This window comes from Xiphophorus couchianus, chromosome 24, assembly GCF_001444195.1.
Source record: "Xiphophorus couchianus chromosome 24, X_couchianus-1.0, whole genome shotgun sequence".
NCBI lineage: Eukaryota > Metazoa > Chordata > Actinopteri > Cyprinodontiformes > Poeciliidae > Xiphophorus > Xiphophorus couchianus.
In genome coordinates this window covers 2875355-2886832 of record NC_040251.1, presented here as the reverse complement: position 1 = coordinate 2886832, position 11478 = coordinate 2875355, and the positions used below count along the sequence as shown (strand labels likewise).

General features: G+C 36.7%; 1 protein-coding gene across 2 annotated transcripts in view; it reads right to left on the bottom strand.

The window, feature by feature from the left end:
* Positions 1-4823: 4823 nt before the first annotated feature.
* The window catches only part of LOC114140832 (inactive dipeptidyl peptidase 10-like), a 58879-nt gene continuing 52224 nt past the window's right edge, over positions 4824-11478 (bottom strand). For both annotated transcript variants that reach the window (XM_028011085.1, XM_028011084.1), the window contains exons 20-27: positions 11198-11326; positions 11046-11111; positions 10575-10629; positions 9782-9878; positions 9481-9539; positions 6639-6711; positions 6399-6472; positions 4824-5925 (exon numbers count right to left, since the gene is read on the bottom strand). In XM_028011085.1, the coding sequence (XP_027866886.1) occupies positions 5797-5925; positions 6399-6472; positions 6639-6711; positions 9481-9539; positions 9782-9878; positions 10575-10629; positions 11046-11111; positions 11198-11326 (682 nt within the window). In that variant the 3' untranslated portion in view covers positions 4824-5796. The remainder of the gene's footprint in view (positions 5926-6398; positions 6473-6638; positions 6712-9480; positions 9540-9781; positions 9879-10574; positions 10630-11045; positions 11112-11197; positions 11327-11478) is intronic.

Below are 11478 nucleotides of genomic sequence, written 5' to 3'. Positions count from 1 at the left end.
GCTACATAAAAGTATAACTTTTTATTGGGAAATTATTAGTGCTGCCTTGTACTTTTCTGTCTTTTTTTATCTGAAGACTCTGCTAGAGTGCATCTTCTATCTAAAGTTTCCCCCCAAAAAAGCAGAAATGTAAGTTTTTCCTGTTTCCCGGCTAGAATTTCCGAAACTTTGAGCTGCTGGCTTCTCTTCCCCTCCTCTGAAGACGAGGCCGCCATGTTGGTTCTGTAATTGCCTCGGTGTAATTACGGCCCAGTTGGAGCGGAGTCTCTAGTGTTGGCCGTGGGATTTAGAGAAAGGCCGCGAAGGACAGAAGGGAAGATAAATGCAGCTACAGTTTACTGAGTCGCACTTTTACTTCCTTGCCAGACAGCTTTGAGTCTCAACTTAAGGTTGGTACAGTCTAGAACAAGCTAGTTAAAGCATTTTGTACAAGTGAAAGCCATCTTAAATTTTCATGGAACAAATTCTAGCTCTCACTGACAGCTAGCATAGCATCTTTAGCCAGATAAAATAGTATCTGGAATACTAAAACTAACTATTTACTGTATCTTTGATGCTTAATAGATTGTTATACTTAAGATATTGGATATTGCTGCTATCAGAGCTGGTTGGTGATGTAGTTTGGCATTCTTAGAAACATTAGAGGCGCATTGTTATGTAAAATCATCTTTATTGAGTTGTACATCATGTTATAATGTTATTCCCTCACCAAAAAAAAAAATATTTTAAGTCATATTTGACATATGCAGCATTTTTATAACATCTAAATGTAATACTTTCAGTTATTTCAAAAATATATATTTTTAATTATCTTGCTCAAAAACTGTTTCTTGAGAATTTTAATATGCAACGCGAGTTTTGTTAATCCTGTTCCTGTGACTTACACAGAGGGAGACTGAGTACCTTTTATTTTGATCGTCCTTTTGCCGCTTCCTGTGTTTTATTTTGCTAATCATAAAACGCAGCCACTGCTCTTCTGATCACGGTGTAATGAGGAACAGCTGCGAGTGAACAACTTGGTGGGAGTTCTCTAAGAAAGCAACCGAGGCTTCAAGGTATTTAGTGTTTCATTGTCGGCCAAAACATAATTCTGTTGTGAAATTACAAATTTGCATTACAAATCCTGCCCATTGAGTAGATTTTAGAAATGCAATTTTTCTAAAGTCCTTAGTGTTTCTAAGTGAAAGGTGTACAAAAACTGAAAATGAATGACTAATGTAGCTCAGTTAAAAAAAATATTTGTACACTTTACCATTGCCTGGGTTGGTTTGCTACATATTGTTTATTCCTGTTGTATGTGAAACTTTTCTACCACACTTTCTCCTCCCACTAATCATTAAATTAACATGTCTGGATGAACAGGAAGTGTTTTTAACACTGATATTTAGTGTCTTCAACTATTAATGGCGGGCGCTCATGTCTGACTTCTTCCTAATGACTATGTTGGTTCTAAAATGACCAGGACAAAACGCTGGCTTGGAAATGGATAATATTCTGACTTTTCTCATACATCTAGTTTTCAATAAACTATAAGCAAAACTATTTTCAACCACACTTTTTCCTTGAAGTCAACTTTCCATAAATAATTCTGTGAACAGCTCTCTTTTTCTTTTGCCCAATACATAACCCTTCTGTGTTAAAAATAATTTCGCTTTATGACTGATCTCATTTTTTTTTTTTTTTTTAAAGAAGAGGAATGTCTTTTTTTTTTCATTAGAAAACCATTTATTTCAAAAATTCTGATTTGAATTTCTGAAATAAATGGCTAATTTTAATTAGCGGGGCCGTGAAGAGAGGTGTAACCGTGGAAAAACATGATTTTTAGGTTCTTTATTTGCACTGATTTAAGTAAAAACAAAAAATATGAAACTTTCGTCAATCTTTAATAAACAGCAAGACAAAATTAAAAAAAACAAACAATCTTATTCATCCAAAGCCTACAGCAGTTTCCAGACTTAATATTTCCAAAGAAGGGTGCTTCCCACCCCTCGCCCCCATATGTAGGCATACAGATTTGCCTATGTGGGTGTGAATCAGCCATTTCATATTGGGAAAAAATAAATAAATTTGAGTGTCCTGGTCAGGACCCTCGCCTCCGCTCCAGTCATGGCTGTAACTGCAGCATGGTTGTTTACTTCCTGGTGTTTTTCATATGGAAATGAAGCTCCGCACGCAGAGAGGACGTCGTCGAGGACACTCATCCTGCGATCAGTGGCTCTCCTGTGAGGCGGTCGGTAATTGTACGACTTGCTCTCTTAACCACGATGGCACAGAGCGGTTCACTCTGCTGCTGTGGACACTCGCGTTGCTTTTAATTGCAGAGCTTCGTGGCTTTAACTAGGAAAAGGACGGAGCCCTCGAGGAAGTGCGCCAACTCTGCTGGAAATGTTCACCGCACGAACAGGAAATTAGGTTCACAAGCAAAACACTGCTTGAGTTTTGACGGAGTAATTAAAGGGACATTGGGGGACTTGATAATAACAAAAGAGCTTACACAAACTATAAAATAAAAGTTGAGGTTTACAGCAAAATATGTAAGATTGTCACCTGGACTCAAACGAAAACACCACAAAACTGGTGTGACATTAATAAATATCTATTCTTAGAAGTAATAAATCTGTACAAACACCTAGAAGACTGTTAAGAAAACACACATTAACCTCAAAGATTACACATTTAGTTAGCGCTGATGCTGTGTACAAGCTGGCTGAGATGCCCCACAATAATGTAATAATAAAAATAATGTAAAAAAAAAAATAAGAATGAAATTTTCCACCCGTGAGCCAGGTTTAAAACGCGTTTTTAAAAATGGAAGATTAAAATTTAAAGCGGATCCAAACTGACATTAGAGTAAAGCTTTAAATGTTTCATACTTTTTGTTGGAAACTGAATGTTTTTGAGGTGGACGGTGTTTGAAGTATAGCATTTTTTCTTGCAGGGTAAAATATAACTAGATTAAAATCTTGTGTACTCAGTATTTTGCATTACAAAAAAATATTTAAATGTCTGTAGAAAACAAAATACTGCCATGACAATTTAGTTTTCAAATGTCTGCTGATACATAAGAATAATAAAAATGACAGAACCTGTTCTCAAACATTCCTGAAATTGATTATAGCGGTTTAAAATAATAATTGAAATGTGTTCCTAAATTTCAGAGGGAATTTTGCGTGTTAGAAATGAACATTGGACTAATTGCAACTTGATTTTAAAGCTGGATTGAATTTGGAATAAGTTGGAATCAGAGGTGTGACCAAGTCACTGAGTTGCAAGTCTCAAGTAAGTCTCAAGTCTTTGTCCTCAAGTCCGAGTCAAGTCTCAAGTAAAGACAGGCAAAAGTCGAGTCAAGTCTCAAGTCAGGAACCTTTAATTTCAAGTCATTTCGAGTCGTTTTTATTTTAATTTTTTATTTGCAATTATACATAAAATTCAAATAATAGACCATTTGTTAGTTTTAAAATATGTATTTATCTCAAATGATAGAACATGTGTAGCTGAACACAAAGTATAAAAACATTTTTAAATTGGACCACTTTATTGCGCAGTTCTGTTAAACTTGATATTCAATAAAAAAAGAGGAAAATGCTGACATTTCCACAGCACAATACAAAGAACCATAACAGCAGTTTTTTCCTCTTTTCTCTGACCTGTCAAAACAATATATTGTCAATATAATTTCCCAACGTAGATGTCTTCAAATACACCAACCATCCTTAGATGATACTAGACCCGGTTCATCATCATGATGGGACAGAGAGACTCTGTTCACTGTGTTCAGGTCCAGAATCTGCTTTCTGTTCCGGAGCCCTGCTCACTATCCACCGGCTTCCTGAGCTAAAACGGTGCACATTATTTGTGGAGGCATTTGAAGGACCGGATTTATGGTAAATAATCACCAATTTAACCCGGAGTACACATGCTAACACGAAGTTAGCTAAAGTCAACTATCTTACAGCAAAAGAAAAGCGCCACCTACCGATCTTTGTGAAGCTTCAAATGCCGGACAAAGTTGGACGTCGTGGCATCTCCATCCGATATTCTCTTCTTGCATGTTTTACAAGTTGCAGTTCGTTTTTTAGTCGAAAGTTCATAACCTAAAAGAAATTACTCGCGGAAGCATATTCGAGCGGTTATTTCGTATTTAGTTCCCTGAGCTCTGCAGCTTTGCCGCGTTTTTTTAAACGTCCAAATCCTGTTAATTTGATTGGTTGTGCTGCAGCTACGTACACATACATACATAAGGAGAGAGGAAAACCATAGTGACGGTCTGCGCATATTGATGCGGAATGAGTGAAATTAATTAATGACGCCACTTTATAAATAATGTGTTTTAAATTTTAAGACTTTGAGTAAAAAATATCAAGTCTTTTCAAGTAAACAGCTTCAAGTCGAGTCAAGTCCCAAGTCAATGGCATGAAAGTCAAAGTCAAGTCCGAGTCTTTGAGAATTTTTTCAAGTCAAGTCTCAAGTCGTGATTTTAACGACTCGAGTCTGACTCGAGTCCAAGTCATGTGACTCGAGTCCCCACCTCTGGTTGGAATGCATCTATTTGGAATAAAAAGTACACAAAACAACTGTGTTTTCTTTTTCAGACAATAGATTTTTAAATTATACATTTGAAAGTAAAGATATGTAATTGTAATTGTAAAGAATTGGATTGGAATGTCAATGGTTTAGCAAAACTGAACATAGAAAACGTATTCTAGAAATAGCATGTCATACAGCAGTAGTCTTTAGTCAGAGGCTTCTCCAGATTTGATGCAAGACTGACTGCTATCAGAGGAGTTTTCGGCCGACAATTCACAATGATTGTTTAAAGCTACTAATATGAGTTACAAATTTAATTTCACTTTGGGATAAAAACAAAAAAGTATTGTGCAGTGCAAAGGTGTAATGTCCTATTTTAGTGAAAACATATTTCTTCATAAGCGTTATATAGTTCAAATTTGTTTCCATCTTAATTTGTGGATGTTAAAGAAAATCATCAAAACACAAAAACCTGTTTTTAAAAATCATATAACAGCCAGTTTCATGTATTTAAATTCAGCAAATTTTGAGTGAACTTGACGCTAAAATACAACACCCAATGATGCTCCACCGTACAAATACTATCTCAGCATAGCTACTCTGTGACCATAAATAAACGCAAAACAATCCTAAACTTATATATCTTTTATGTTTAAAAAAAAAAAAATCCAAAATGCTAATAAAAAGTGTCAAGGCAATCCAAAAGTTTACAGAGATTACTGTTTCTTCTTTGTTTTTTCAAAGTTTTGGTCATCTTACTCTTCTTCTGCTTCTGAAGTTGTCTTCAATCATGTGTACAGCGCCCCCGCGAGGAAACTTAAGGAAGTGACCTCAAGAGAAAAAGGCCTGATACTTGTACTTTCAGAAGATTAGTCGATTAACATTTCATTCCAATTTTAGTCTTTTGGTTCCTCTTCTTTGAAAAAGGACCTGAAGACACTTATTTCTGTTTATTCTACTGTAAAAAAATACTTTGGTATTGGATTTTTAAACTAAATAAATCAGAACAATCTTACTAAATTGATGAATTATCTTGAAGGGGACAATGTTTTTGTTGTATTAGAGCAACTTCGGCCTTAAAATTCCCAGTCGGGTTGATAACAACAGTCTGGTTAACAACACTGAATGTACAGCTGCTGGACTGTGAGAGCATATTGGATATGTCTGATATATCACACAGAAACTGATTTTGTCCTTCAAATGTGGCGCTACTGGCTTAGAACAGACACATTTGGTCTTCCGCACATGTTAATAAACCCCGTCCTCCTTTCACTCATTGTCCCGCTGTTCGAGCAACAATGACGTGTCAAGCAAGCAGCCCCTGAAATATCCAATTAGAGAGTGAGTCAGCTGAATCCGGCTGCGTGTCGACAGGAAATGGCCTTCGTCCGGGTAGATCTGAGTTCGGCAAGAGATGGAGAAAAGAAAAAACAGACAAACAAACGAATTCAGTCACAGCCTTTTCTGCCCAGTTCAAGAAACTTTAAAATACAAACACAAGACGTTTCTTCTTCTATTGTTCTGTTCAAGGTTTATTATCTGGAGATCTTCACAAAATGTCCTGTTTCCAAAAGTACCACATTATCAACATGGGGAACTGAGCTGAAACCCATTTACTTACTACGTTCTTTTTGCATTTAGCTGAAAGTGCATAACTGTTACTGAGTGAGATACAGAAATATAAAACTACAATTTTCTCTGCCTTACAAATCTAAATCTTTTAGAGGTGCTAGTACAACCGAAGACAAGTAGAGTTAGCTCCTCTACTTTCAACATGTTTTATTGTAAGTTATGTTGATGCAAGGTGTTTAAAATCTCGTTCTATGTTCTCCTTTTTAATCCATTTTGCATTAAAAAGGGGCGGTAATTACCTGCATAGTGTAGTTGGCTCCGATCTTTATTAAATGTTTAATGAGCTCGGCCGAGTGTTGGAAGTGAACGTTCGCTGTGGACGAAAACACAGCAAACTTCCATGTTAAATAATATTTGTGACAAGAAAAAAAATAAAAGAAGACATTTTGTCATTCAAGTGCATTTTACAACACACATTACAGCAATAACAGGACTTTTGAAATCTGTTTTCAGCATGAAGAGGTCAGAGATGTTGGTACCGTCAGCAGTGCCGTGGGCCAGAAACAGAGTTCCTCCCTCAAGACCTTTCATGCCGGGCAGCACTTTGGATGCCTGAAAATGAAATGTAAGTAAGATTACTGAAACTGCATATTAAAAATAACACCAGAAATCCAGAAAGTATTGGATAAACTTCTAGAAAGTGCGGAGAGTATGACCTTTTACATCACCTCGGAATCAATATCGATGTTATGTCAATTGTAGGGATTCGTTATCCATTCTACTAATTGAAAATAAGTATAAAAACATGTAGGTTAAAACAATTAAAGGTATATCAGCTTAATCTGGGAATCTATGAATATGGCTTTTAATGGGAACAATATGATTACCGTAATTTAGAGTAGTAACTTAGACTTTAAAAGTGTAAAGATGATTTTGTTTTCTTGCTAATGCTACGTCAGATAACTGTTTGCGAGATTCAGACTGGAGTTTTTTGTTTTTTTCCAACTTTCAGATTCCTTGGACTAGCAGCACTGAACCAAAATATCTGCTTATAATCGTCAAATACTGTATATCCCACGTGTTTTGTTTCTTTTGTAAAACAACAGATGAATTAGGTCAGAACTTCCTGCAAACCTTCAGAATAAGAGCTTTAGGTTAAATAGCACACATTCCAAAATTTGAAAAAAACAATTGAGGACAATTAAATTGCTTAAAGCATATTTTTTTCTTATTTGTAAAAACTCAAAAGTCTTGATGTATGAGGGCTCAACCTTGTTAATATGCATAATATACATTACCATTTTTATTATTATGAATACTCCTGAACTGTGCTACAATTGTAATAATGTTTGCATATTTTTGTACATGTAGCAAAACCTTGATATAAATAACTGCTGAATTTGCTCATAATAATTATTAAATTTACGTCAGACACATAAAATTAGCTCACAGACATAAATTAGTGGGCACCTAGAAATTGGGTTTCTTCTCTGGTTGAAACCGAAGAAATCTTTCTTTTTTTTTTTTTTTTTTTTTTTTTAAGGTTAAGCACCAGCTTCCACCTTTGAGACATCATTTAAACTCCTTGAAACAAAAAGCCAGACACTATTTAGGATTCCTTCCTCCCGGGGGAATGATTAGCTGTAGAGCTGGAGGAATTCCCAACTTCTCTCTCCCATTATTCACTTACTCCCTGCTGGGATTTGGACCTGAAGACATCATGAATAAGTCGTCCACGACCTGACTATTTCATACTCTGTCACTCTTAGTAAAACGAATTTCTTCTGATCAGATCAGTGTAACATTTCCCCCCCCCTTTTTTATCTTCTGAATTTCATTTAAAGCAGATCTCCCACCTCCTGCTGCGAGAGACACAAAAATAGAGCAGTCTGGCCCAGTTATAAGCAACCCACTTCGCAGGAAAAATACACTGCAACCTTCATGCAGAGGGCAGCCGAGGGAAAGGTTTTTAGGTTTAAACGCCTGGCATTTCCACACCTACTGCCTAGTTCTTTATTGCTACAGGAGCTTTTGAAGACACAACATAACAAATACGCAACATTATTTTACTAAAGAGAACCTGTGAGTGGAAAGAGGCATAAAATGCTCATTGTTATTGTTTTCAGGCTAAAGGTTGCACCAAGGATTCAATAGACAATGACAATCAGAACCATGAATGATAATATTGAATGGAAAATGTAAACAGGTCAGCTGTCAGGTGTTAGGATGACCCTGAAATTGTGATTAATTCCAGTTAAAAAATGTGCCTCTCCTCGACACAGTAGAGTCATAATATTATCTAATAATTACTAATAATTTGTGGACTCTTGAAAAGGAGAACTACACAAATTAGGTGTGTAAGCTGCAGGTGTCCACAATGTGTGTATCCTGAGGTGTATTTATTGCTTTACTAGAATGAGGGGGAAAAAAGACAGAAAAATGATCTTTGCGTGTGGGTCAGATGTATGTTGGTTTTGTCGTGGTTGTGTTTGTGTGGGTCAGGTGATGGTTTTTGTGCGTGCCCTCCACCTCATTCACACTTCCTCAGTCTCTTTTTTTTTTTTTTTTTGCCAGCTCAATTCCTGCTCCGCCCGCCTCTTTCATTGTGTCCTTGGTCAAGACACTTCATCCGTCTTGCCTGCTGGTGCTAGTCAGAATAAGAGGAAATGGCGCAAAATGCCAGCCTGTCTTCCTTCAGACTGTCTCAGGGCAACCGTGGCTACAATCCAGTAGCTTGACATCAGCCTATAAATGTGCTCTTTGAGATCTCGATTTGATATAAAGGACATTATAAATAAAAGCAATTATTATTATTTATCTCGCTACTGCTAGACATCTTATAGAACAGAAATATCTATCACACATCTATCAATCTAGCTAGCTAGCTATCTACCTATCTGGGTCGCTAGTGCTAACCATCTTAAAGTCCAGAAATAGCTAGCTAGCTTTTTAGCAAGCTATGTAGTCATCACTAGCTATCAAGTAGTCCAAAAATAGCTCACTAGCTAGAGTAGAATATACTTTCTTGATCCCCAAGGGAAAATTGATAATTAGTTGAAATGCTATGGTGATAAACAATACAAATGTAACAATAAGAGATAAAGTTTATAAAATCCATGTGCGAGCTTTATAAAAGAGACCTCTGGACAGAGTGTTTCACCTTTGACACTGGAACAAAAGCTCCAATGACAACTCTCATTTTAGTATGCGTCATTCGATTTACGGGAAGATCAATTCAGTGTTTTGGTTTGTTTGTTTTTGCGGTTTATAAACCTGAAGGGAGACAAAGTAGGTATTTGCAGCTCTAACCCCAGATTTGAACAAATCTCCACTGGGACATACAGTAATAAGCAGCAGGATTATAATTAGCAAAAAGCTTACATGGTATCTGCTGTCCTCTGTTGAAGGCAAGCCGAAGTATCTCTCTGAGAAGGCTGAGGCTGAAATTGAAGCAGGGAGAGGTTGATTAAAGGCGACTCAACGACACACTTTTAATAAATGCAGGAGCTTTTCATCTTAGAATTTCTCTGAGCCTAAATCCCTAAACACAGAGCCAAAGTATAATTAAAGTCCCCCTACCCTGATGAGACAAATGAGAAAGTCTACATTCACAGAGCTGGTGGTTCAGCAGCACAGGTATTAAACATGTATTTTTCCTCAAAGTTTGTAGTATTTTACCTACCATACATGGTCCAGTCAATGATGGGAGCCTGAGCAGCTGCACATCTTATCAACCTTTCTGAATCCAGCATCATCAGAGTGATGTAACCCCCATAACCCTGCAGAGGAAAGTCAGTAATGGGAAAAAACACTGAAAACAGATTTTATCCTGAAACCTTGAGTTCAAATCAGCATGTGTAAAGTGACAAATTATAGAATTAATAGGCTTTCCTAACCTGTAATACAACATTCAGTACTTTGTAGGAGTTAAATGAAAATTTATATAAATTCTTCCCTGTTACAAAAACAAATGTTGCTTACATTACCAAGGTACTATAGACCAAGAGTCTGCAAACTGCAGCTCTGAAGCCACAAGTGGCTCTTTCTCTTCCATAATCCTAACAACTCTGGCTTAAATTTAATAACAAATGGACATTAAGGCCATGTTTTTGTGTACTAAGTAGATTTTCCACAACAGAAGGATAGTAAAAATACCAGCCATTTTGGTTTAGATCTATTTTTATTTTGTCATTACATTTTTTCATTTTTCATTAATTTACAAATCCCACTGAAGGAAACATATCCATCCTCTTTTCTGCAAATGTTTTAATGTTTTCCTTTATCTTAAACCCCCAAAACAGAAATAATATGTGGTTCTACAGTAAATATTCATATATATATATATTTTTTTTTGCACCTCTGAGGAAGTTTTGTTTAGCTGGTCTAAAGGCAGACATGGCTCTTAGAATTGTAAAGGCTGCAGACGTCTGCTATAGACTGAGGTATTGAACTATAGCTGGACAGACGAGACTAACCTGTCCATAAACTCCAATACGAGTCCGATCAACATATGGCAGCTTCACCAGGAATCTGAACAAAAACAAAAAGGTTGTATTACATTATCATTTGGCATATTTAACTCAGATCAGGGTCAGAATGAAAATAAAAATGATAAATAATATATTGCCAGAGTCGACCTTCTTCGTGTCACTTTGGATTATAAACCTAGTAAACTACAAAACAAACATGTAATCCAGCATTTTTGACCTGTATGACCTGCCTGGGGTTAAGGGTTGAGCTAATATGTTAGCATTTTGACAAAAGAGGAATCTTCACTTAAACCCGTTTGAAAGGAAAATGTTTAGTCCCCTAAAACTCTGCTTCTGTGTGGCACAGAGCAGAAAAATTGTTCCTGTGTCAACGGAGAGCAAAATGAGACACTTAAAATATACATTTTCTTTGAGCTAATTTTGACTTCAGTAACAATGCTGATGTTTTCAACATACTCCAGAGCCGCTATCTGGTCCTCGACATCCACCGTCTTAAGTCTGTGGTAAACCTGCTCAGGCAACCTGGAAATACAAAAGAAAACTGTCAGGAAGAAAAATATAGATCAGTAGTGCTATAAAAAAAAAAAAAAAATGAAATATTGTTGCACCTTTGACCACCAAACCCAGGTCCTCTGCCGTCGAGCTGAGCCACTATGATCTGCTCCGATACGGCAAGCACCAAGTCCCAATTCAACCCGAATTTCTCCGTCACCGCCTGTTCTCCTGGAGCGCTGCCTCTGCCAAGAAACATTTCTGATTTACTCACTGCTTGACTCTGGCTTTATCTGGGAGGCAAAGTGACCGAGGGAAAGGGTGGATTCATTTAGAGTCAACTTCTCTCCTACGGCTCAACATCAAGATCCAAACTCTAAGTTGGGAAAGCTTTCAT